This window comes from Myodes glareolus, chromosome 10 (assembly GCF_982192425.1).
Source record: "Myodes glareolus chromosome 10, mMyoGla1.1, whole genome shotgun sequence".
Classification (NCBI taxonomy): domain Eukaryota; kingdom Metazoa; phylum Chordata; class Mammalia; order Rodentia; family Cricetidae; genus Myodes; species Myodes glareolus.
Genome location: NC_142035.1, coordinates 46,299,776 through 46,327,387, shown reverse-complemented (window position 1 = coordinate 46,327,387; position 27,612 = coordinate 46,299,776). Strand labels below are relative to the sequence as shown.

Here is a 27,612-nt window from a genome sequence, read left to right as displayed (position 1 = left end):
CAATACCTTAGCCACAGTTAGGAACCATGAGAGGGACCAGACCCAGGAAAGTAAGGAGGTGCCAGATCCCCTTGAAGTAGGTAGACGACGGTAACAATGCAGGCTCCCAGAGATTGCCAGCAGTACTGCCAAAAAGTGAGTCAAAGAAAAGAGACATACGGTTGCCGATCATGAGAAGAAAGGACACTGCCAGACCACTGGTCTGTGCTCTGCAAGTGTCCCACTAGGTTCCACAGATGGGCTAAGGAGGCCTGGTGACCAGAGCCCAGACACTGGGCTGACCCCCACAGCACAAGGTGAAGCCAGGGCTTCACAAAGATCTCTGTCATTATTTTTGTCTAGCAGACACCTGTAGTCTCTGAGCTCCAAGGCAACTGCAAGCACCAGCGTCTGGGTTCCTCGGGGCAGGACAACCAACCTGGGACTGGAAATGACCTCATCAGAGGTGAGGCAAACTGGAGCAAGGCACTTAGTTGAGAACAAACAAATAAAAAAAACCAGGTCACTGTAACATGTCCTTCATGCTTACAAAGAATAAGCTGGCCTTCCAAGTCACTGCCTGGCTCCTCCTCTGGGATGTGCCGTCTTTGCAGAGGTGAAAATCCTGAATATGCCCTTTTCTGTCTCCATGTCCAGGATCTTAATTGTTCCTAGTGTCAAATTCCAGGATGGGGGGAAGAACCCAAGCTTTCCCAGCTGTCTGGGGAATGCCCCAGCATTGTGTGGTGACAATGAACTAGGGAGCTGGCTGAGAAGGGAAGCCAGGAGCTAGGGCTGCCGTTAGCACCAGGATGTTTATGGTTCAGTCGGCCCACATTGTGCATTTTCCTGACCACTGATCGGGAGCATTCCTTATGTCTAACCTCACCTTTCCCAAACAACTTCGTGTTTTCCGGAGCACAGTGGCCTGAAAAATATCCCCAAAGACATCGTGTCGGAACCCTGAAACCTGTGAACTCTGTAGGGAGAGAGTTGGCCTTGCAAGTGAGACTGAGAGAGGGAAACTGTACAGAATTATTTAGGAGGACCCTAAAGAAATACTTGGAGTGTCTAACTGGACATGGTGGCACACACTTTTAATCCCAGCACTTGGAGGCAGAGGCAGGCAGAGAGCTCTGATTTCAAGGCCAGCCTGCTCTACAGAGTGAGTTCCAGGACAACCAGACATACACAGAAGAACCCTGTCTTGTGGCATGTCTGATAAAAACCAATAGTGGGATTCAGCCTAAAGGTCAGAAAAGCAAAGCAGCCAGCCACTGCCCCTTACCTCAACCCCTAAAGGTCAGAAAAGCAAAGCAGCCAGCCACTGCCCCTTACCTCAGTCCAAAATGTTTTACAAAGAACCCTTAATATCAGACAGTAGACTGTAAGGTGACAGACAGCACTATAAACAAATGCTGTGGGAGAATGCTCTTGCACACTGTAAAGATCTGTCACTCAGCTTAATAAAGCACTGATTGGTGAGTAGCCACGCAGTAAGTATAGGCGGAGTGAACAGACTAGAGAATTCTGGGAAGAGGAAACACAGATAGTCAGTCACAAGCCAGGCACAGAGGAAGCAAGATGAGAATGACTCATTGAGAAAAGGTACCAAGCCACGTGGCTAAATGTAGATAAGAATTATGGGTTGACTTAAGTTGTCAGAGCTAGTTAATAATAAGCCTGAGCAATAGGCCAAACAGTTTATCATAATATAAGCCTCTGTGTGTTTCTTTGGGACTGAATGCCTGCGGGAACCAAGCAGGACAGAAACTTCCATCCACACTGTCTTGAAAAAAAAGTGCTTGGAATGCCACCTGGAATGGAGGTGAGTATTTTTTTTTTTAGGACATCCAAGAAATTCTGAGATGAAGAATTGATGCTAAAGAGCTGAAATACTGACCTCTAATGCACTGCTACTTTAAGCAGATATACCCTATGCTGCAAACCCACTCCACACGCACATTTGTGCCTAGGGAAGGGGTACTGAAGTGGAGTAGCAGGGTCTTCCTCGGGGCATCAGACCTTAGGTCATTATCTAATGTTACTAGAGTTAACTTTAAACTCACTAGGACTTAGGGCCTTGGGATCGGAGCCAAGACAAGATTTGGAGTTGGGAATGCCTCTGTAACTCTTCTCATGTCATTAGAATTCTTTAGGAAAGTAATCTGTCATTAAGAAGGGCAATGTAGGTTAGGGCTCTCAGCAGGGTATAAGTGGGCTTATGGAACTTCCAGTTTAGTAATTAGTTTATGGTTAATTAGGCTTTCAATTTGTTAGTATTGGGAGGAGTTAAGGTGTAAACTGAAGTTTCCTGTTCTAACCACACAGTCGTAAATAACTGACTCAGAGAGTGAATTATAAATGCTTGATTGACAGCTCAGGCTTGTTACTAGCTAACTCTTACATTTAAATTAACCCATATTTCTATCTATACTTGGCCATATAGCTAGTGGCTAGTTACCTCTTATTTTACACATCCTGCTTGCTGTTGGCTGGCATCTCTCCTGACTCCACCCTCCTTCTTCCCGTCATTCTGTTTGGCTTTCCCACCTAACTTCCTGCCCAGCTACTAGTTTGTAAACTTTTAATTAACCAGTGAGAATAAGACATTTTCATAGTGTAGAAAAGGATTGTTCCACAGTATTGAGGTCAATTGTACATTAATCCACTATCACTGGGAATTCCGAGTCTTCAGGGGAAATACATCCCTAAGCAGAATTAAAGTCAGAGTATCTAATCAGAGCTTTGCTTGGAGGCATGAAAGTGTTCATTCATTAATAAGTGATGTAGTTCAGATGAACCGTTGTCAAAATGTCTACTCTATTGCCTGTTGGGGCTGAGGATTATTGAGTCATTAATGTCAAAGTCTTTGAAGTTGTTAGCTTTAACATCCTTGAAACTGGAAAATTTGTTGTCCGTCACTATGGCAACAACCCTGCGATAAACAGCCAAAAATAATGAAGCTGTTATTTGGGCTCATGGTTTCAGAGGATCCCATCTGTGGCTGCTTGGGGCCCCTGCTCTGAGGCCTGTAACGCAGCAGAACATCAGATCAGGAAGTGCATGGTGGAACAGCTGCTCGCCTCATGGCAGCCTGAGTCTCAGCACCCCCTTCAAGCAGACATTGGCCTACTTGCTGCAGCCCCTCCCAACGGTGCCCTTCAGAGTGCAGGCCTTTGGAGCACGTTTAGGAACTAAGTCATAACAGCTGAGACTCTGGCTCCATTGAAACTGCTTAATGTCCTTTGGGGTTTAGGGGAACTTTTAAACAGCAATTCTGGGTAGTGTGGGAATTTTAGCTGCATTTAGAATTTCTTGGGTCTTTGTGGATCTTTTGGACTATTGGACTTCAGAAGCACTTGCATACAGCTGAAACTTTACGGGCAGGTATAAGACCTAAAAGAGTCTATAGGAGCCTTAGGGTTCAAGGGTATTCCTGGTAGTTTTAGGACCACGGCGAAGAATTTTGAACTGAAGGATTCGAGGGTCATTTCAGAAACTTCAGGGTCTTTTGAATTGTCTGGGGTCTTTGTAGTTCAGGTTTTAGTTTTCTTGGGAATGACTTGGAATCATTCAGGTATACCGCCAGACTTTCTACTACCAAGTGTTCTGTGGCCCACCAGCAGTACTAGACCCTGGAAGCTTGGTAGGAGAGCGCACAAGACCCTCACCAACTGTGATGGATCTCAGTCAACATTTTAACATGATCAGTCAAGAATCCCTTTCCACAGCCAAGGTAGTAAAGCTCTGTGCTCGAGCAGTATTATGGGTTGGATCGTACATGTTGCCCCAGTGTCGTCGTAGGCTTGGCTGCCAATCTGTACTGCTGAGAAGTGGTAGAAACTTCAGGGAATGGGGCCTTGTTGGAGGAAGTCAGGTCACTAGGGGTCTGTCCTTGGAAGGAATATTTAACCCTCCCCCTTTCTCTTTCATTTCCTGGTGAAAGTTTTGCTCCACCATGATGCAACACTGCACCCCAGTCCGAAGCCAAATAGCCAGACTGGAACCCCCTAAAACTATGAGCCAAAATAACCCTGTTACATTTTTAAATGTTCTCAGGTAGCTGAGTGGGCAGTGTGCACCTTTTATCCTAGTACTCAGGAGGCAGAGGCAGGTGGATCTCTGTGAGTTCAAGGCCAGCCTGGTCTACATGGGGACAACCTGTCTTAGTAAACAAGTAAATCAAAATGAAATTAAATGAATTATCTCGGGTATTGCCACAGAAGTGGAAAGCTGACTAACAAAACGGCCTAGGCTCCTTTGCAGTCCTTTCAAGTGGTAAGCTCTGGCTGTAGACTTACTAGACACTTCGGATGTGGGCTCATTTAAATGACTGGGCGCTTTAGAACTCTCGGAATTCCAGCCACCTCCTTCCTTCAGAACATGTTCTACACTGAGAGTTGGGAAGGAGTGTCGTTCAAAAATACTGACCATCCTCATGCCTTAGAGTTCTTTGAAGGTGGTTTGTGACATTTGGTCTCTTTAAAGTCACGGAGGAAGACTCGATACTTACATTTGTTCTTTGTGATTTACACCTCCTCGGAATCTTTAAGATTGTTTAAGTCTTGGGCCACTTGGGATAGTCCAGTGTCAAAAAAAAGATTTAGGGTTATCTGAAGTGATTTATGGGATCCCAGATAATTTGGTAATAAGACCTTAGGTCATTTTTTAAAGTTTTCTTTAAATTTTTTACATGGGTATCTTGTATGGGTATTTTGCCTGCTTTGTATCTGTGCGCCACATGCATGCCTGGTGCCTGTGGAGGTAGCAAAGAGTGTCAGCTACCCTGGAAACTGGAGTGACAGACGGATGGTTGTGAGTCACTAGGTGGGAGCTGGGAATCGAACCTAGGTCATCGGCAAGAGTAGTTGTTCTTAACTGCTGAGCCATCGTCCCAGCTAAGGTTATTTTAGAGGGGATTAAGGTTGCTAGAGAATTTAGCTTGGGATGCTGGGTTTGTTCATATTGAGATTTGCAGTTTCAAGGTCATTGTGCTTAACACACATCTGGATATTCCTTCGTTCCTTACACAAATAATATCACGGAATTTGGGTCATCTTCGTGGAGTCTAAATTTTTAGCAGAAAGTGCACACACCAACAAATTCAGGTGTTGAAAAGCGCTTTGAAGAAAACCAAAGCCAACGGTGACTGAGGCTGATGGCTCTGCTCAGTCCAGGAACATCACCAGTGAGAGCTGAGCTCCATCAGAAAGGAGACAAGCTCGTGATGAGCTGGGAGAGATTGTTCCAGAAAGAGGGGGTGGCAAGTTCCAGTCCTAGAAGCAGAGGGTGTTTGGCATGTTTGAGGGTCAGTGAGACCAGAGAGACGGCAGCACAATGGCTGTTCGGAAGGTGGGAAGCAACAGGGTCCCAAGAGGTGGAGTTGTTTAGCGAATTCAGTTTTTTTTTCCCTTTTCCCCTCCCTCCCTCCCTCCCTCCCTCCCTCCCTCCCTCCCTCCCTCCCTCCCTCCCTTCCTTCCTTCCTTCCTCCCTTCTTGAATGTCATTGGGTTTGGCTGTTGTTGTTACTGGGTTCTTAATGTTTAGAATTGGTTCACTTAAGGTTTGGGGAACCTCTGGAGTTGTTAGGAGCCACTAAGAATGTTTAAGATATTTGGTGACATTTTGGATGTTGCTATAGCAAAAGATTCTGGACTTCATCTGAGATTATTTAGGGTTACTATGGTTAAGGACTTGGATTTTAAACTCCTTAGGCTTGACAGTTAGGAGCACTCCAGGTCCTATGGTAGTTGGGGTCATTTTGACTTTTTACTTTTATGTTACTAGACTAGTTAGATTCTGTTCTGTTTTGGAGTATGAGGTGCTGAACCTAGAATCTCATACAAGTACTCTACCCTGAACCATACCTTTAGCCCAAACTTGCTAATTTGGGGAATAGTATCTTTCTGTGTTGTCCAGGCTAGCCTCAAAGTCCTGAATACAAACAAATCTCCTATCTCAGCAGGAGTCAGGACACAGGCTGTGCCAGCTAGACACTGTATTTGACTCTCTAAGGCTTTTTTAGGATATTTTCCAATTGTTATGGTCTTTTGAAAGATTTCTCTTTCTTGCTTGCTTGCTTACTTGCTTGCTTTCCTTCCCTTTAAGAGTTTTGGCCACTAGGGGTCATCTAAGATCTTTAAGGATTCTTTTGGGTCATGTAGGGTTGAATAATAGGAGTCCGGCAGCTTAGTGTTGTTTGGGTGTATCATGTCTGTGTTCTGCACGGGATGATGCATCATTGCTTAGGGCTGTCTGGATTTGGATTTGGAAGCTTATAGGATTGTTTGGTGACGTGGTTCTCAAGCTTAGTGCATACAGGAAGGCATAGAGCAAGAGTAAAGCTTGACAGGAATTAGATTAGAAATTGTATTAGAGAGCCTGCTGCGAGGACCCTGACCATCCTCCTTTGACATGGGCATAGGCAGGCAACTGCACACACACACACGAGCCTACAGCATATACATAGACAGCATACTCATACTGTACATACAAACCACATACAGAACACACACACACACACACACACACACACACACGGTTTTTAATTTAAGAAAAAGAAAAGAAAACCGGCCTTAGGAGCCATACAGCTCCAAAAATAGAATCTTAGTATGTAATAGAGCCATCAGTATTTTGAGAAACTGCCCAGGTGATGGCAATGCGTGCATCAGATTCATGTAGAGAAGAAGCACAAGACCACAGTGACCTAAACACCAACATCTCGTGAGAACTTCAAGAGAGATGCAAATCTCCACCCACCCCTCTGCAGAATGAGGAACTATTGTAGCCCAGCAGGCTAAGGTTCAAGTTCCTGTTAACTCTGTTACTCACTAAAGCTCAAACACACCGATATGAGGATTTCCATGGGTTTTTCAGGATCCTTGAGGTTTTGAGGGTGGGGAATTCTCGGGGCATTTTAAGATCAGTCAGCTGGGTAATTCTCAGGTTTAGTGTCTACAGCCTGAGCGGGCACCAGAAAACTTCTGAGACAATTATTAATTCTATCTGATAATTTTCCGAGTCAGTTCAGCAATAAACCATCACTGCCACTACCTCTCAACTCTCACCTGGTTCTTAGCCCAGGTCTCAGGTGCCCATGTGCGGTGGGGGAGCATGAAGCGGTCTGTGTACAAGATCCACATCAGCCAGAACCCCCACGAGAGGGCTTGGGTGGTCAGGGGAACATTACCTCTGTGCCTAGTTCTTTTTCATGTTTTAAAAGATTGTGTGTATTGCGTGTGTGTGTGTGTGTGTGTGTGAGAGAGAGAGAGAGAGAGAGAGAGAGAGAGAGAGAGAGAGAGAGAGATCATTTCATTTCATACCTTTGGACTTAGTAAACAGGAAATTTGTTGTAAAAGCCCATGTAATAGAAACATAACCCCACCGTTAGGCCATGGCTTCCATGGACGTTCACACATCTTCCTGCATTAGCATCGAGCATGCTCTTTTGATCTACTTTACATGACAACTGTCCTGGTTTCATTTCTGCTGCTGTGGCAGACACCCTGGTGTAAAGCAACTCAGGGGAGAAAAGGGTATATTTCATTGTTCAGTTTCAGACCACAACCCTTTATTGTGGGAAGTCAAGACGGGAACCCAAGGCAGGCCCACTTGCTGTTCCAAGAAACTCACTTGCCAGCCAGAGAAGAACAGCAGGACGCGGGGAAAGCGGCTTGCTAGCTGGCTCTAAAGCCGCCTTATATCCAGCTACCTTGGTGTGCAGCTCAGTACCACCTGCCTAGTGATGGTACCAGCCACAGTGGGTGGGCCCTCCTACATCAGTTAGCGATCAGAACAATCCTGAGCAGACACAGCCGTAGATCATCTGGTCCAGGCAACGCCTCGGGTGATGCTCTCCTCTCAGATAACTAACTCTAGGATGGGTCGACAGTTAAGGTTTACCAGCACGATATTCTGACATCACTTTTAAAATTATACTTGCAATGGCTGAATAACATTTATGTTTATAGTTTAATTTTAGCTGAACCTTTATCATAAAAGACATGAAACACATACTTGGTATATTGAGGTTAGCAGAATCTATAGATAAATTTGGGGAGACTGCTACATTTCTAATCTATAAAGTATATCTTTCCATTTCTCAATTAAATTTTTAAACTTCTATTAGATTCTATACTTAGAAATACAATGTATTGTATCCATTCTCATTATTTTGGCCGCTTTGAAAATTCATTTACTATTTCTCCTGATTCATTTCTAGACCATTTTGAACATTTTAAACTAAGTATTTTCTGGTTTCTTTTAATGGGTCATAGATGTTGCTACTTCTAGTTTTCTTTGTTCAAGAGCTTTGGGCCAAACTATTTGATTTTTGTAGCAATTTGCGTTATTGCCAAAATCTGGTTTTGGAACTTTAACCAAAATTCTATTTCTCATATATAGTCCTTATCTTTAGATCTTTACCTAGGATCGTTTCGGACCAAAGCTTTTGAATGTACCAGACAGTTATTTGGTATGTGTGGGAGTTCGCAACAGTTTCTTCCCAAAATTATAGCCCAGACGTCTCTGAGACATAATTATCTTCCATTAGTTGGGCACACCCACACCGTCCCGTTCCTTCTGCCCCAATCTTGGCATTAGTTACCCTTCCAGAAGCCTGGGGTGTTCGGCCTTGGTACTGCTGACCCCAGGCGGTTATGCAGGTGTGCATAGGGGGACCATGGCGACTCAGAGGGTCTTAGTGACTAGCAGGGGACATGCTGAGTCAAGAGTTGTAGAGTGACACCCAGGACGCTAGCCTCTGGTCACCATCCATCCTGTGGGCTATCTTTTCGTTTCGTTGCAGGGAAGTTTTTCAGCTCCATGCAGTCACATGGAGTTCCAGGTATTTGCTTTTGTCAGAGGTGCCTGTTAGGGTCATATCCAAAGGGTCAGGGTAGAGACTATCATTCAGACGATCAGTCACAGCTGGAGAGTGGGCCTAGTGGCTAAGAGCACTGGCTGCTCTTCCAGGATGCGTGTTGGATTCCCAGGACCCACATGGCAGCTCACAACCATCTGTAACTCCACTTCCAGGGGACCCAACACTCTTTACTGGCCTCTGAGGGCACCAGGTATGGGCAGGGTACACATATAGCGATGCAGACAAAATGCCCATGCATATAAAATTAATTGACATATTTTAAAAGATTAATCAATTCCAGAACTCAGCATGGAGAGTGTGAATGTTAACACTGTACTGTTTACTTGAAATGTGGGGGGAAAGTAGAGCCCAAGTACCCTTCCATTACAGCCCTGGCCCCAACACGTTAAATGTGGTAATTGCATGATGATGGATGTGTTAATTAATGTTACTGTGACAACCATTTCAGGCTATATATCAAATCAGTCTTATTAAGGTATAATTGATAAAAGCTGTATCCACTCAATAGTGACTAGGAGATCAGCATGGGTGCTAATTTGCCGCGCAGTTCCTACCAACGTGCCTGCCGTTTTAAAACTCGTAAAATTAACGTCCACATTTAAAAAGTATGTATTCGTAATGTGTCACTTATATAGAGTGAGTGTGTATATATGCAACTTACGTGTGTTTTTGAATCATAAGTGATGATGGGTTTGGAGGGGGGTCATTTTGGTTTGGGATCACTTTAAAGGAAACGTAGCAATGGCAATTTCACCCAGGTTCCGTTCTGAGTACCTTTTGTTTATACTTAAGTACCCCAGTAACTTACTGAGGTGCATCTCAGATCGGCTGGTAGAGTCTTGTACTCACAGAGAACCCCACTAGGTAAGAACTGCAGCATGGGAAGCAGACAGCATGGCGCCAAATCAAACCCATTTCCACAAAGCACAGCAAGAACCGCCAGTTGCCCTGCAGGTCGCAGATCCTTGTTGGGTAATCCAGACACTCTAACTTTTATGAGGCCTGCTGCCTGCCTGGACCTTTGTGAGACCCCTAACCAACCATCTGTCTCTTGTCTATCTCACCAACAACCCTGTGACGTGCACCATAAAATCTGCTGCATTTTGAGGAAACATCATTACAGTCCTTTCTTGGTGGTTTTCTTCTTCTAGAGAACAGATTATGGTTATTATTTATCCTTCCTGGCCAGGTTTCCCCAGGAAGACAACTGTTGATCACATGTTCAAGCTTTATAAACCAACCTTCCCTCCCCTGCATTAGTCAGGGCTCTCTAGAGAAACAGAACAAGTGGGCGTGTGTGTGTGTGTGTGTGTGTGTGTGTGTGTGTGTGTGTGTGTAATTCACAAGGAATTAACTGAATAAGATACAAGTCAACCAATGTTGAGTGCTGGAGCAAGACAAGAGACTGGGAAACACAGGAGCTGCGGCAGGCCATGCCTACAATCATCACATTCCCTTGGACTCTGTAGAGCACACAGAAAACTCAAGTTTGCCTTTGGGAATGTCGTGGAATTAAAAGTAAATAAATAAATAAAAGCTGCCTGTTGAGAACTGTGACCCCCTGCCTGCCGGAGTAAACAATTTGTTTTCCTATGCTTGTAGCTGCTCTGAGCATGAGACCCTCAGGAGTTTCTGATGGCAGGGGAGTGGTTTCTGGTGGGCTTGCAGCTGAGAGTGAGGGCATGGCCATTAGTCAAGGAGATCCTATATAAGCTGCCCTGGAACACACTAAAAGGGGCATTCTTGGCCTTTCTGATGTGTGTGTGTGTGTGTGTGTGTGTGTGTGTGTGTGTGTGTGTGTTTCGATCTCCAGGCCCTTGCCTGACTTGCGAACTGTACGGTAGTGCCTAGCACACAGAGCATGTGTTATGCTACAACGACCTACTTCCAACCCACAGTTGGTTTAATACAATGATATGTAATCTGCAGATAGAGAGATCTGACTATATTTACACCCACACATACACACACAAATGGAAATGTTTTAAGGAACTTGCTTATGCAGCTGAGGTTACAGTTCAAGTTGTAAGTACAGCATAGGTTGGAAGCAGAACTACCTTGAAGACTTAGCCTGTTTTTTTCTTTCTTTCATTCTTTTTTTTTTTTTTTGGCCTCCAACTTCTTTGATGAAGCCCACCCTCATTGTGGAGGGCAATCTACTTTAAGTCTATTGATTTAAATTAAATATTGAATTGACCTAAAAATCAAACAACAAACAAAAGCTCACAGCATCTAGCATTTGATCAAACATCTTGGACTATGCCCTAACCTGTAGCACAAATTCTAATTGGTCTTAATAATAAAAACCTGAAGTCAGATATGGGGTAAATGCTGAAAGATCAGAGAAGGAGCCAGCCTCTAGAGAGACCTTTTACCTCTACTGAATCCTCAAACCAGTGTGCAAGATCCTGTCTCCACAAATTCTCAGACTGAATCCTGAGCTCCTGTCTCCTCCTGCCTTACATTCCTCTCTCTGCCCAGCCATATCACTTCCTGTCTCCACCTCCCTGGGACTGGGATTAAAGGTGTGTACCACCACTGCCTGGCCTCTATGGCTGACTAGTGTGTCTAGCTCTGCACTCTGATCTTCAGGCAAGCTTTATTTGTTAAAGCACAAACAAAATATCACCACACTAACCAAGTCGACAATTGCCACCAGCCACCGTGCACTCACAACTTCACCAGCATGGAACTTGAGGGGTACTCTGAGAGACAAGCTCTTGGAGACATTCAGTAGGTGCTTCCAATGAAGCAGGGTAGGGTCCCCACGCCCTAGTTTGCAGAGCAGATTCATTCAAGATCCTAATGAGCCAGGGATGGCCTCAGGGAGAAATACAGCCCCCCTATGTGACAGGTCCCCAACTCCTTCTACCACCACTTGTGTGCACCAGGTGTCTCAGCTAGACTCACAGAAGAGTATTCTTGTTTTGCGTCTGATCTAAAACAGTCAGTGGTTTGAACGAGTTGCCCAAATTCACATGATGGAACCTTGGTACCCAGTGGAAGAAGTGCTGTGAGGAGACTGGGCTAACTCTGCCCTGGTGAACGGGATAACCTGCTCACGGATAGTAGGACTGCGGGCTACTGTAGGCGAGGTTCTGTTTTCAGCTCAAGCATGTACTTAGCGTGCACAAGGCCGGGTTCAACTCCCAGCACCAACAAAAAGAATACACGTGTAAAACAGAGCTAGCTGTCTCTACCATGCTCTCTCGGTCTTGCTATGTGGCCCCTCTCTGATCTTGCTGTACATCACGAAGGCCCCACCAGATGCTGACTCCATGCTTGTAGACCTTACAGGCCCCAGAATATGAGCTAGATGATCCTTCTCTATACGTTCCCTGTCCTCTGCTATTTTGGTATAGCAACAACAAATGGACTAAAAACATTACAACTAAGTCTGGGCACATCCAAACCATAAACCCCAGGGGATGGAAATTGGTTTATGGGCTATACTGTGCCTTCCTCACCTTACAGCCAACCTCTAGATGCCTCTCCCCCGCCCAAGACCCACAGACCGAATCCACAGGGACTTTCTTCTAACACTGCTTTATTTAAATAAGAACTAAGCCAGGTGCATTTAAAAAAAATTTAAAAAGAGGTTACAAGCCCATGGTTCCCCACCAAGGCCTCATCAGATCATGTTAACATGCCTACACGTCTGTTTATTAGTTCAGAACCAACGGTTGAGACGAGCCGTGTACCATTCCTAATAGGCAGGTTATAACAGAAGAAAAAAGACTCCACACTACTAAGAGGGAAATGAAGGACACCAAGAGTAACCCCAGAAGCCAGCAGCCTGGAGATGGAGGCTTTTTCTGAAAGTTCAGAGTTAGGAACCTCCGTGCTCAGCTTAATGGGAACAGGAGAGAAAGGAGGTGTATGCCAAGACTCAGTGAACACTTTCAGTTAGTCTGAAAGAATGAATGTGAGCTTATTCTTACCAATGATTTCTCATCTGGCAGAAGCCAGGCTTGACAGAAAACAACCCAAGTAAAAACTTCACAACAGGCAGTGCTGGGGGAGTGTGCTCAGGGCAGCCTCCTGCCTCCTCCCTCCCCTCAGACAGGTCTTGCTGCTGTGGGATATTCAAACTCCTTTGGTCACTGGCCGTATTTCTTTCTCAGAAATGTATCTCTGATCCTCAAGTTCTCCATGTTACAAAGCTTCAAATAAAATATGGGTTTTGTTTTGAGGTTTACTGGTTACTTGGTTTTATAGGAGCTGGTATTTCTTGAGTGTTCTTGAAATTTGGCCAGCTTCCTCATCTTCCACACGCTCGGCCCTGATACCAAACAAACACACAAAAAACAATCCTTGCCAAGATGTTTTTGCGTGGACAACAGATTTTGGAAGATCATCATATGCCACAGATAAAATGATAAAAATGTCTTTATCTGGAAGTTTCTAGAAATAGTTAGCAAAGGAGAGGGGTGCAAATGTTTCTCCCCCAAACCTCAACTTATCTCAGACCAACATCTTGGCCTTGAGCTCTTGAGGCTCTCTCCTCAGCCTCGGCTGTCGTCTGTCCAGTGTGAGCCGTGTGCTCCTCACCAGAAGCACAGGCAGGCTGGTGTTTGGGGCTTTGGGCCCCTTTCCAGCTAACACCCCCTCTGCTTTGAGTCATCACCTCCCCACTGATGAGGTCACTAGAGTGTGAGCCTGGGCTGGAGCTCACTGCCCTGCCTGACGGAGCCTGGCATTCTCTTGTGTTGATCACCTTGGAACACAAGCCTTTGCAGGGGGAAAGGAGTCAAGCAGAAGCAGTTTGTAAGAAGCAAAGTGCTCCTTACAGGTTGGATTAGCACACACACCCCCAGCCAAGCGTTGGTCTTTTATTCCTCAGGATTTCAGGTTCACTGCACACAATTACATAAGCCTACATGAATCAGTCTTGAAGTTCAAAGCCGCGAGGCCAAATGACACCGGTGAGAAAATCCAGTTGCCACGGTGGAGGTCTGTTTAGCGGCAGTTATCGTAAAGGTTCCCAAAGCGGGATGAGGCTGGCTCTGGAATCTGACACCGAGCCCTGCCACACTGAGTAGTTCTTCTACCACGGGACCACACCCAACTGCTAGCTTTCTTTTCTTTTTCATGGTACTAGAGATTCAAGTTGGCGTCTCACACACGAAGTGCTCTACCACTGAGTCACACCCCTAGCCAACTTCCTAAAATTCTCCATCGGTTATTTAGATGTGAGAAATGGTTCTAGGGGATGGACCAAGATGGATTAGTAGACATGCAGGATATGTACCCGAACTCTCTTTCTGAACCCCACATTTTAAAAGCCAACACCCTGGCAACATCTTCTTGGAGAGCCTGGCAACCCGACACTCTGCAGCAGTCACATATTAACAGGATCACAAAGAACCTTCACAAACCAGAAATCCCTTTCCAGTAAGAGTCAGTGCTCTGTGGAAGGCCCCCAAGTTCCCAAAGGAGAATTATGGGGCAATATACGCTCTGAACATTCAAGATAAAAATAGGTGGGGGAGAAATTATCCAAATCATTTTCTCAAATATTTGCACCCACAAAGCTGCTCTTCAGCTGTCGTAAAGGACCCCCAGCTGCCTGCTGAATTCTGAGTTTTACCGAAGTCCACCAAAGTCTACAATTACAAGGGAAGCGGCATCCCCTGCTTGTAGTTTTGTGCTTTGCTGATGTCCCCTGGAGATAGGAGTGACACTACCGGCCTCTGGGTTTCCATCACACTGCCCGTGGGATGTTCGGTGCTGCCCCGGCAGAGGAGCTAGGTTACTAAGTGATATCCAGCAAAATGGCGGGCCACAGCCATCATCTGAAAGCCCACAATGAGACCGTCTCAGGAGGGTGGAGAACAGCAGCACACCTACACAGGAACAGGTCTGCTGCCGAGATCTACCTTCCTCAAAAGGTGCAGACCCTCAAGTGCTGCGCTTCTAGATCGTTCTTGGGAGCAGGTAGAGAAGAGCACTCCTGTTGCAGCAAGGCTCAGAGATGCCCGAGTTACGGGCTGCGCATCTTGCCTGGTTGCGGTTCACAGACCAGCACCAAGCTCCTAGCATCTCTATCCCATCTCAAACGGTGCAAGCCACACCAGTGGCCAGTTGCATGACCGTTTCCCTAACAGCGGGGGTACAGGGCTATTCCTGCCCATTTGACCAATGAGGCTGATTCTACACATCAGCAGTATGGCTTCTCAGAGTCTAAGTGAGCACCGTCCCCGCTGTCAACACTTCACAGGACTCCCCAAAGAGCTTCCTTAACCCCTGTTTTAATCAACAACAGGACAAGTCTTCATTCTTGGAATCCATCTCTGTGTAGAAGGTGAAGAAGCTTGCAAGTGTGCAGAGGCCAGAAAGAATAATGTGTTCGCTTTAAACGCAAAGCCCCAGCTCCCTGTGGGGACGACTCCCACTGATGTGACTGTGCGCTGGGACTTGAAGGCCCATCATTTCAGCAGGTGGCCTTTAGCCGTCCCTTCAGTCCTACCAGTGAGTGCCTTCTGAATGTCATTTGTCCCAGAACACACCCAGCCCCGCGTGTGAGCAGGCCGGAGTTCCTTTCATTTCAGAAGACTTTTCTTCAAGCCAAGGAGGACACCAAGAACTCGAGAGGCAACTGAGAGGGCAGAATCACCCAGAAGCCTCCACAAAGCCTAGAACAGAGGCAGAGTCCACCCTCTCCAGGTATCCACACAGGACAGGACATTCATTGTGCTATCTCCAACAATAACCTCTGCAGTGCAAAAACTCACGGACACATTGCATCTGCCCCGCAGTGACCTCATGTCTCCATTTCCCTGGACTTGCCCCAAGGGCGTGGGGCCTCCAAGGATCTCGCAGTCACCCATCCTTCTTGGCAAACGGGGAGAGTCTCTGCTACAAGCCTTCAGCCATTCCAAATGGTGAGCCTGCAGAACCCTCTTCCCTTTCAAATAGGGCAGGTATGTGTGACTGCCGTTGGCACCAGAAGGGGCAAAAGCCTTAGCTCCTCCCCTGTTCTTCCTGCCCCGGAGCAGTGTCTGCCACCTCGTGGCACCTGTGCTGGCTGCTTGGAATTTAATTGCATGTGAAAACATCAAGGAGGCACCACGGACATAAGAAGTACACGTACACATACACGAGTGTGCACACACATACACTCAGGCATGTGAGCACGCACATACACTCAGGTATGTGGGCACACACATACACACGCTCAGGTATGTGAACACACACACACTAGGGTATGTGAACATACACATTGTGGGGCCTCCTTAGAGAATAAAACAAAGAAGGACAGGGATCCAGGAATAGGGAACATTTCTTCTGTGTCCTACTCCAGGGAGCAATGCTGGCTTCTGGGGGCGCTGCAGAGGTCTGTGTGGAAGGCTGGTGCCTAGCTTCCCACAGGTCTTCTCAGGTCAGCGGCAGCCCGTGGAGTATCTGGATTCCCCTTGCTCCCATGGCTCAGATAGTCTCGGGGGTCTCAGCTATCTCCTCCAGCCTTTGCCGAATCATTAGCCGAAGCACGGTGTACCTGGGGACCAAAGCAGCCTGAAGTAGATGGTAGTCTACAATATGCCTCTTGTGCCTCCCCTGCCACCCAGGCAACACCAGAGCCAGCCATCCTGCTCCTTAGCTCTCGTCATTGGCTACTCTCACTACTGCACACGTCGTCATTGGATTGGCTACTCTCACTACTGCACATGTCGTCATTGGCTACTCTCACTATTGCACACGTCGTCATTGGATTGGCTACTCTCACTACTGCACACGTCCTCATTGGCTACTCTCACTATTGCACACGTCGTCATTGGATTGGCTACTCTCACTACTGCACACGTCCTCATTGGCTACTCTCACTACTCCACACGTCCTCATTGGCTACTTGCACTACTCCACATGTCCTCATTGGCTACTCTCACTACTGCACACGTCCTCATTGGCTACTCTCACTACTCCACACGTCCTCATTGGATTGGCTACTCTCACTACTGCACACGTCGTCATTGGCTACTCTCATTACTCCACACGTCCTTCCATACTAGGGCGACAGGAAAAGAGGCCAATTTCAAATTAGTTCCTGTCTCATATGTGGTCATCATTGCTACGCCATGTGCCACTTAAGGCTCTCACCAAAGCCAAGCAGATGTGGGCTGCGCATGCTCTTAGACACCCAGGAAGTGTGAGCTAAATGAATCTTGTTTCTTTTTAAATAGCCCAGCCCTGGGTGTTTGGTTACAGAAACAGACGATAGATTAAGACCCAGGAGAGAGGAACCTCCCTATTTCTAAAGCCAGATTCCAATGAGATTTGAGGCGGGCACATTCTTTCCCAGAGTTCTTTCATAAAAGGAAAGGAAAAGATATTTAGCTATCGCATATCCAAGTAAGCTGCTGACAGAAGAAGCGGGAAACAGAATGCCGCTCCTCATGTCCCTGTCTGCGAGCTGGGTCTGCCACTGGGCAGCCCTCTGGCACCAGTTCCCACAAGGCAGCAGAATGATGTATGCTGTGGATATGTTTTATTGCCATTGATTAATAAAGAAGCTGCTTTGGCTCAAAGGCTTAGCAGAGTAAAGCCAGGCAGGAAATCCAAACAGAGATGTAAAGAGGGTAAGTAGTCAGAGAGACGCCTTGTAGCTGCCGAAGGAGAAAAATGTGAGCCGCCAGCCAGAACCTTACAGGTAGGCCACGAGCCTCATGGTAAAATATAAAATAATAGAAATGGGTTAATTTGGGCTGGAGAGATGGCTCAGAGGTTAAGCACACTGGCTACTCTTCTAGAGGTCCTGAGTTCAATTCCCAGCAACCACATGATGGCTCATAACCATCTGAAATGAGATCTGGTGCCCTCTTCTGGCCTGGAGGTGTACATATAGGAGGAATATGTAAACATAATAAATAAAAAAAGAAAGAAAATGGAAAAGGAAACTGCTCTGTAATTAAATTAAAGTAAATGTTAAAAAAAAGAAATGGGTTAATTTAAGATGTAAGAGCTAGCTAACAATACGCCTAAGCTATTGACAAAACAGTACTGCAATTAATACAGCTTCTGTGTGATTACTTCAGGTCTGGGCAGCCGAGAACAAACGAGCGGCCTTGGCCTACAGCCGAACGATTGGGGTCCTGAAACCCAGCCTGACCCACTCCTCATGTCCCTGGCTGAGATCTGCTCTGTCAGCGGACAGCCCTCTGGCACCAGTGCCCACAGGGCAGCTGAACAGAGGGGCCCTGAAACCCAGCCTGACCCAGACGCCACACTCACTTCCGCATCAGCTTCTCCACCTCCCGGTCTTCTTCCTCCTGGAGTTTCTGGATGAAGCTTTTAAGGACTGGCATCTCAAACTTGATGTACTGGGCCACCTGGGGAGGGGGAGAAAATAAATCCCCGTTGTTACAAAATCCTTTTGCCGTCGCCCTCCTCAAGGCACAAAGCCACCGGAAATCTAATTTCTCACTAGCCCAGGATCTCCCCATTCTACCCCAGGCTGGTCCATCTTTGGGATTACAGAATTCCATCTTGTGCCTTCTCGGTTCTCATTTCATTAGTGTGAACCCCAACTCGGGGACTGCACACAGAAAAGGACTTCCCTCTCACGCAGGGGTTCAGAGAAGGAGCAGGGCTAGGAGTGTAGTTGGGGGTGTGGGTGGGTTTGTGAGGATGGGTGCTAGTTCCCTCCTGGGGCTAGGAGGGTGGAGGAGGGCTCTGAGCTCCATCCCCAGAACTGCAACAAATCAAAGACCAAAGAAGACCTTAGTAAACTGCTGTGCTCTCCCTAGATGGGATGTGAGAAGTCATCACAGCCCAGACTCCTGCCTCCAGTCTCTGGGTAGCCAAACAGGCACTTGCTTTAGGGAAGAGACTGACCTGGTCCAGAGAGTTAAGACAGGGCTTTCCCTCCCCAGTCAAAAATCGAAAAAAATAACAAAAAACAGCTGAGCAGTAGTGGGCCAACCACTAGATTACCTGAATTTGGCCACCAATATAAAAACTGTTTCCCATGGTGGTGGCACATGCCTTTAACCTCAGCAGAGGCAGGAGGATCTCTGTGAGTTCAAGGTCAGCCTGGACTACAAAGTAAGTTCCAGGACAGCCAGGGCTACACAGAGAAATTCAGTCTCCTCAAAAAGAAAAAGAAAAAAAAAAGAAAAGAAAAAGAAAGCAACAAAAGAAACAAACAAAACCAGAACCCTGAGCTACTTTCTCAACTTTCCTCCGGGTATTTAGTCCTCTCTCCTACAATGCTGAGCCTACCTAGGTCGCTTGTGGTAGCCACTGGAATTTCTACAGACTTGACCCATTCTAAACCTGAGTGGAGGCTTAAAACAAGCCTCCCATGGTTTGGACTAGTTTCTTCTTTTAAAAATTGTTTACAGAACTATCATTTGCATATAATATGTATACATGTACATGTGTGTGAGAACAGGTACTAAAGAAAAGGCTAGCATGAACCATGGTGTGTGGGTCAGCGGGAAACCTTATCAGAGTCTTTTTGTTGCTTGTCACTCTGTGTGACAAGTTAGGTGAACCAGGCCGGGAGGAGACCCCAGGGAGTCTCCTGCCTCCCCCCTTCATTTCACTATAGAGCACTGAAATCATTGGCACATGCTGCCACACCTAGATATATGTGGGTCCTGGGGATTCGAACTCAGGTCCTCACACGTGTGCAGCTCTTTACCCACAGCCCCTGGGGATTCGAACTCAGGTCCTCACATGTGTACAGCTCTTTACCCACAGCCCCTGTACTGGTTTCTCATGCTCCAACCACCTATCCTGGGAAAGAGAGCCCAGGAAGCTACTGCCCTTCAGCTGGGTCTGAATAAGATATAAACTCATGCAAGCTGAGCACAGGGCTGCTGCTATCAGCTAGCAGAATCATGAGAAAAACAGTGACTGTTATAAGGTACTTGGATTTGGGGGTGCTTGTTACTGTACTAACACCCAAGGAAAAAAATTCCCTGCTGAGTTCTCAGTGTTGGGAGCATGCTTCCAAAGTCCTCAGGGTCCCAGCGCCCTTGGGAGTCTAAAGAAATTCATTCCTCTAATAATCCCCAAAGGGCCCATCCTCAACTACTGTCAAAAGAACCTGATATGAAAGCATGGCAACCATAGGGACAAAGCTATTGTAAAAAAGTCACACTGTAACCCAATAAGTCTCCTCCCCCGCCACCCCCGACCCCTGCTGGTGAGGACCAACCACCATGCAAAAGGGACTCACATCATAGGTGACCTCCTCCACCTGGTCCTTCTCCATCAGGAAGACCTTGGAGACCTGTTCACAGGGGCCCTGGAGGATGCGGGCGATCAAGGGGTAGTCGGAGTTCTTCAGCTTCTGCTTCTCTGAAAGTGATAGAATCAAGGCACCCTGAGCTAAGCCCAAGAGCCTTCTTACCAGGAATGGTGGCCGACTCCGGAGTCCAAATGGGACAAGCAACTTAGGAGATGCAACCACACAAGACAGACTGCGTTGGGATGAACTACTCAACATATGTGTTGTTAAAAGTAGACCCCGCCACCACACACACACACACACATACACATACACACACACTACCATGCCTCAGACCCTCTGGAAGACGCCACTCAGGAGGAACTGGGCATCTGCCTCCAGAGAGGATCCAGTTCATTTTCTAATAGGCAGTTAAGTTTGAGGACCTAGTATTACAGCCCACACGGCATTCCCTGGGGTAACTGTCCCGCAAGCTCACCAGGCTTGGGGACAAACAACATTTAGAATTTTAGGAAACATCAACGAAGGAAGAGAGGGTTTTGCTTTGAACTTGCTATTTTGAGTTAATTAAAGGATCTGAAGCAAACTGGGCCCTTCAGACTCACCACCACTGGTATGAACCACATACAGAGCAAACTCCTCTGCTGAGTTCTCAATCTGAATCAAGAGGGAAAAAAGAGAGAGAGAGAGAGAGAGTGAAATATCCCAGCCTTGAGCCATTCCCTCTCCTCCCTCCATTCTTTGAATCTCTAGGCTTCTACAAAGTAAGGACCTTTTGTTTACAACCGAGGAGGACATGCAACAGGCAGGAAACTGTCAATCACGCTAGATAATAGCAGCAGAGCATCCTTCATCTGCAATGAAGGATGTTTTAGATTTCAGAGGTTTTCAATTTGTGGACCTTGGCAGGAGCTTTACCAGCTTAGCTTCCTTCTACCAAAACCTGAGACCTGAGGTGACAACTGAGTCATGTCATTGCTCATTTAGTTTCTAAGGTTTGTGCATTTTAGAATTCAAGCTTTTGGACCAGAATAGTTAACACATATCAGAATGGGAAGCCCACATACTTAACATGTGTTCACTCATACTGTGACATTCCATAACATGAGAGTGAGCACCACTTTCCTACAAATAAGAAAGCCAGAGCACAGACAGGTTAAGGCAACTTGCCCCACTCAGCTGTCTGGCAGGTGGTGCATAGGGACCCAAACTCAGAGCCTTGCGTCCTGGGTTCACTGGCTTCCATGAAAAATAGGAACCCTCTAGTCAGTCAGAAGTGAGGTAGGCAAGGGTGCTTGCTACATAAGCCTGTCAACTTGAGCTAGATCCCTAGGGCCCACACAAAAGCGGGGGGAGGTAATCAGTTCCACAAAGTTGTCACCTGACTTCTGCAAATGCATCGTGGCACATGCACCCGAACATATACATCATGATGCACGCATCCACAAATAATAAACAAAAAATTAAAAACACATGCATACAAGGGCTGAGGGTGTTTGTTGCTCTGTGTGGGGACTTGGATTTGAGTCCTAGCCCCACAAAAGAACTGAACATACAGATAAAAATAAAATCATTGGGAAAAAAATAAAAAGAATACTAGCTAAGCTCACACGTATAGTCCCAGCTAGTCAGGGGGCTAAAGGCCTAGGATCTCTTGAGCCCAGGTGTTTGAGGACAATCTGGGCAATATAGTGAGGTCTCGGCAGGAGGTGGTGATGCACGCTTTTAATCCCAGCACTCAGGAGACAGAGGCAGGTGGTGAGTTCAAGGCCAGTCTGGTCCACAGAGTGAGTTCCAGGATAGCCAGGACTGTTACACAGGGAAACCCTGTCTCAAAAATCCAGTATATGGGGTCTCATCTCAAAAAAATAAATAAATAAATAATCAATCCTTGGTGTTTTAATTGCCATCTTGACACAATCACTGGAAAATGAACCTCAGAGAAGGATGTCTAGAGTCTGTTGGGTGCTGCCGGAGCGCCTTCCGCTACTTCAGCCAATAGCCGCTGAAATACTAGCCCACCGGGGCGTGGTCTATTGCTCTTTAAAAAAGAGCTGGCAAGCCTCAGCTTGCTCTCTTGGTTCCGGCGCTTGCTCCAGCGACTAGACTCCTTTCCTGATGGTTGGCGTTTTGTTAAGTTTTACCCCAAAAAATAAATACCCCTTTAAATCCTAACTGGTGTGGGATTGTTTCACGTATTAGTTGGTCTGCGGAAGTTATCTTGATGCTAATCGAGGCGGGGGATCTGCTCGCTGTGGATGGTACCGTTCTCTAGGCAATGGATCCGGGGTTGTATAAGAGAAGGAAAACTTGGCAGGCTCCCCCACCCAACCCCCCACCCTGACAGCCCTGAGGCTCACAGCCAGTGGAGAGAACTTGCCTTAAACTTGTTGAGCAGTAGCTTCAGGACCTGGGGGGTAGTCATGGTGCTGTTGATGCGGACGTTGGTGACAGAGCCATAAGCTGGTGTGAAAACTGATGTCTGTCAACAAAGGAGTCTGGTTTAGGGCAGGAGTGGGGACAGGACCGAGTATCAAAACCAGCGAGTAGGGGGCCCAGGGACAGCATTCGAAATGTGCTGAGGAGAGCCCCAGGCACTCTGGCCAGCATCATCCATGGATGTAGACAAAGTGGCCCTTAGGGTTTGCCCAGCTCAGACTATGCTTCCCTGGCAAGTTCAGGTCTGAGCTCCAAAGAGCAAGGTTGGTGATGAGATCAGATAAGCAAAACACCCACACAGACCCTTCCTCTGAGAGACCAGCCTCCCACCATGCACTTGTGCATGAGGTGGTCTCCAGCCACCCTCCCAACATGCACTTGCTTCTGGTGGAATTTAAGCAGCAGAAAGGAAGGGAGGATTAGCCAGCTTGGGGTCCCTGAGCTGAACTGCCACCTGTAGCCTTGCTCAAAAACAGCCATCAGCTCAGGGGTCAGAGGGCAGCAGAGAAGAGAGGAAATCGTCATGGTCCGTTTTCAGGGAGTGCATTGACAGCTTGTCAGAGAAGCACAGAGAGGCAGCAGGTACAGGCGCCAAGCCCTTGTCTTCTCTAGCTGGCGCCAGGACTTAATTGACAGAACACTCTCAGTTCAGCCTAGCGGTGGAAAAGCTACAGGCAGCTTGTCTGCTATGTGACTGAGCCATGGAACCAGAAAAGGAGGGAAACTCAAGTCCCCGGGTAGAAATTAGACAAGTTTCCATCCTGAGCTGATAGGATGGGGAATCTGGGGAGGGGACAATACTAGACTCGGGGAAGATTCTAAACTCTCTAAAGATCTCAGCCAATTGGGGATTTAAGGGTCAGTTAAATGAGATTAGGAGTATAAATACCCTTGTTTTGTACCAAATGGCCTGCCAGCCTTCTTGCCTTTTCTCTAGCATGCCACTGACTTTGCAAAGTCTTGAAATAAACTCTTGTATTTTCTCTACGGAGTCTCTAGTACTTTTATTATGAAGTGGGGATCATTGTTGCTCATACCAGGAGGAAAGCACAAGGTGCTGGGTGCTGGGGGAGGCCAGGGGTGGGAGCAGGAATTAACTACACAGATGGACATGCCAAGACAAGGAGAGGGGTCATGAGATGTGCACATGGAGTTTTGAAAGCTAAGGCTGCTTCTGAAATCTCCCACACCTAGTGGGAACTATTCCTCACCTGCAGTACTGAGTATCTCAAGAAGCCAGCAAAGCTCCCATCTCATTCACAACCCTGAGACTGAACTGAAAATGCCTGGCTTCCCTGGGACCACGTCCCCAGGACCACATGGCCACAGCACTGAAGTGGCGGATGCCCAGAAAGCAGCGATGTCCCTGAGGTTTTCCCGCTACCTTGTGGTTGTAGAAATGGCCATTGATAGAGAAGCGATGGCGTCTGATTCGCCGCTGGTCACTGGATGTCCTCACATTGCCACGGCGACGCACCCCAACATCACTGCGTGTGCGCATCAACTGTGGGGTGTCCTCCTGCACAGGCTTCAGGCCCCTGGAGTCTGAGAAGAAAGGGGGGGATGGATGGTTTGCTGGAGCCTGATTCCCTTCAAGGCTGACACTGTTGGCACCACTGTTTCCCCAGAAACATGTTTTATAAAAGTGGTTTCTGCTGGAGGAGACACAGCACGTAATTTACTGAGGAGTTAACAGAGCACAGGTTCTAAGCACAGGCTCAGAGCCAGCCCCCCCAGGCTCAGATCCAGCTCTATTCCTGCCACGTTTCCCTGGCCTCTCGTGCCTCCGTTTTCTGGAGGGGTAACGAGAGCCTCTGCTTGTGGAATCATAGTGAGGGTGTAAGTAAGTTGACACATAAAACAGGGCTGAGGACAGCACCGGACTCAGGCTAAGCCTGATGTAAGGGCATGCAAGATGCTGCAAATAACCTGCCTCAGGGCACAGCCAGGGAGAACTTTGAGGGTCTGACGCTGAGTTGAAACCAGCCAGTCAAAAAGGATGTGTACTTCATGAGTCAGCTCACAAGAGGTGCTCAGAGCAGACAAAGTCACCGAGACAGGAAGTCAAATGACCAATGTTGGTGAGGGGCCTGAGGGACTGGGGCTACCGACAGATGCTTTCACTCGTCTAGAGGGAGGATGAGAAGGAGCCATAACCACTCCAGGAGGTGATAGCAGGCCATCTGCTTGGATTTGTATGAATTTGCATGCATTTGCTTGTTCTATCAGGAAGGATGCTGCAGGTTGCTTTAAGAAAGGGAAACTAAAGGGGAGGAGGAGAGAGATTTTAAATTCTTTCCTTTTAACTTTTTTTTTTAAAAAAGATATTGATTCATGTGGATTTTATATATTTATACAAAAAAGTCACAGGTTAAAACACAGCTGTTGTCACCCACATGGCCTCTAGCTGGAGCTCACATACCTGTGGGGCTGGGTGTCTCGCTGGTGTCAGTGGGCGCGTCCACTTCTGAAATCTGAACGGTGGGCATCGTGAGGGGCTTCAGGGTGGTGCTGAAGGTGGCAAACACACAGGACAGATTTGTTTAGCCCCTGAGAGGACATGTCCCAATTTCATGGCCCCCTTCCTGCAATGGGAGATTTGTTACATGCCATGCAGGAGGGCATTAGCACATATCAGGCAAGCAAGAGACAGGCAGACTGTGCTGGGTATCCAGGGGGCTGGTCTGGACCCATCTTAAGTGCTGGATGGGGGCAAGGAACTCGGAGAAAGACATCCGGCCCCACCTCTGTAGCAGCACAAGCCCTCACTCCGTCAGGCCCAGAACAACGCCTGTGTGTGGTCTGTATGGAGTCTCAAAGCATGCATGGGGTTCTAGAACTCATTTTCTCAGGATTCCAGGCTCAGCTGCCTTCTGTTGGAAGAATATCTCAGAAACTGCCTCTGGCATCTATGGCTCATGAGTGATGAATGCTCTCAGGGCTGCAAGCTGGAGAAGGGATCACAACAGGTCACCTGAGCTGAGATCCGGGTTTGCTGTGGTAACTGGGAGCCCCAAAGAGAAGTGGAGGCAGCTCAGAAAAACACATCCAAACCCAAAAGGGGATTTGGTCTAAAGAGAGTGTCCTTTTTGACACCAAGGACCAAGGTGAGAAGAGTAGGGGCTTCCTAAAGCCTGTGTTCCTATAATGATGGTGTTAAGGGAAGAAAAGTAAAATTGAAAAGCTGCAAGAATTTCTCCTCAGAGCTGTCTAAATTTCAGTCTGTGCCCTTTAGAACACAGAAGCGCTTGGCCCAGGTAGCACCCCTCTCTCTGGGGTCAGGAGCAGTAACTGGCGCTGGCATCACACACAGTCCTTTCCACAACATTTTAGTTATGCTGGCATCTGGGACACACTTCTGAAAGTCCTTAAAATATTTACAGGCTTCAAGAACCAGCCTGTTGTCATGGGGAATGGAGAAAAACCAAGAATGGGAACTAAAGGGTCTCTGGGCAGCTCCAACTCAGGGCATCCTGGGGAAATGGGATTTGTAAACCCATCTCACTCGAAGAACAGAATGTAACAATCTAGAGGTCAAGGCTGAGCAGCGAGGGTCTAGATAAGCGGGAACTCAAGTACGGCAAAGGCTTCTTTATGCCCAGTGGGCGGAGCGACAACTTCCCTCCTTCGGTTCTCTTGGGAAGAGCCAAGGTGGTTCGAGGGTTTGGCCGTTCTGTAGATATTTCTCAACTAAGGAGTATGATACACTTGGCTGTGGAATGTAACAATGTTCCAGGCAGCCAGCAGAGAGGGAGGCTCAGTTCCCCTTCAAAGCAGAAAGCACGTCACTGTGGTTTTGGCCCAGCAGACATCCCCACTCCACCCAGGCTCTGACCAGAACACCACCCACCTCAGCAAGTTTCAAGGGGAACAAGGCTAGTCACTTGATCTTAAAACTGAAGTCCCAGAGAGAACAAAACAGCTTCCGGGTGCTGGCAACCAGCTGCTCATTTGGCCACAGGAGGTGGGAGATCACGGACCTTGCAGTGAGGACCAACAGGGACCCCCTAGACTACTACTGCCTGTGTGCTATGACCTGGTCCAGGTGTACAGGAGACCCCTGGCTGACCTCACTTGGCTGCCTCAGACAGAACATTCCTTTTCTTCTATTAGGTTCCACCAAGATTGAAAGAGCTTTGGTCAGCGGGTTCAAATCCTAGATGTCCCTGGAGCAGGCCCAAATCCAGCTGGGAGGATGTGTGTGGGTTGGCGCCCTCTCAGAAGCCTGGAAACTTGGATCAGTGAGACTAAGAAGAACCCTGGAGAGTCCAGGGCTCTCCTGGATGGAGGACCCGCTGCACCCCATTCCTTAGCGCTTCCCCTTGCTGACTCAGAACTGCTCCTCCTCACTCTGTCTATGGAGTCAGGTCAGAGGCTCCTTTCTCCCCATCCCAAACCCAGGGCAAGCAGCAGTGGGGGTTCTAGGAACTGGACCAGGAGCCTCAGCTTCCGTCACTCACCCCTGCGCGCCCAGGTTACAGCCAGAGTGCCAGGAGGAGGAGGATGGAGGCGGACGGATGCGTTCGTGGTCATCCTGCATCTGGAGTCGAATGGGCCTGCGTAGCCCCCAGGAGATGTTCAGCAGCCCCTCCACAATGAACTCGTCTTCCTCCTGCCACGAAACAACCAGGGTGCTGAGCCCAGAGTGGACCCATGGGATGCGAGTGGTGTGCTGTGAAGTCCCTGGATCTCTGCAGCTGACCTCAAAGGTCAGAGTCACAAAAGTTTCTGTGAAGGGACTGAGCTGAGCGAAGGCAACATGTGGACGATTCCCCAGCAATGTGCTCCCGAAACCCTGTGTCTTTGATCCTGAGATGCACGTGTGCAATTCCTCAAACCCTTTCATTGTCCTTAACCTAATGGCTTTTAGGAAATCAGAATATAACGGCCACCAGGTATGATAGCTCATACCTCTGGTACCAGTACTGAGGAAGCTGAGGCAGGAGGATTGCCATCGGTTCCAGGTCAGTATAAACTACAGAATGAGCACCTAATTAAAAAAAGACAAGGAAGAAAGGAATAGAGAGGGAGAAAAAACAAAGATGGAAGGAGGAAGGGAGAGAGATTCAGGATCTTAAAATAACAGAGACAGCCCTTACTAATTAGAAGCAAGA

The 27,612-nt window shown here is 47.4% G+C and overlaps 1 protein-coding gene across 3 annotated transcripts in view; it reads right to left on the bottom strand.

Moving 5' to 3' along the window:
• Positions 1-13,683: 13,683 nt before the first annotated feature.
• The window catches only part of Rassf2 (Ras association domain family member 2), a 36,996-nt gene continuing 23,067 nt past the window's right edge, over positions 13,684-27,612 (bottom strand). For all 3 annotated transcript variants that reach the window (XM_048455367.3, XM_048455365.3, XM_048455366.3), the window contains exons 4-11: positions 26,959-27,110; positions 24,921-25,009; positions 23,883-24,043; positions 22,440-22,541; positions 20,665-20,716; positions 20,048-20,169; positions 18,094-18,191; positions 13,684-16,363 (exon numbers count right to left, since the gene is read on the bottom strand). In XM_048455367.3, the coding sequence (XP_048311324.2) occupies positions 16,294-16,363; positions 18,094-18,191; positions 20,048-20,169; positions 20,665-20,716; positions 22,440-22,541; positions 23,883-24,043; positions 24,921-25,009; positions 26,959-27,110 (846 nt within the window). In that variant the 3' untranslated portion in view covers positions 13,684-16,293. The remainder of the gene's footprint in view (positions 16,364-18,093; positions 18,192-20,047; positions 20,170-20,664; positions 20,717-22,439; positions 22,542-23,882; positions 24,044-24,920; positions 25,010-26,958; positions 27,111-27,612) is intronic.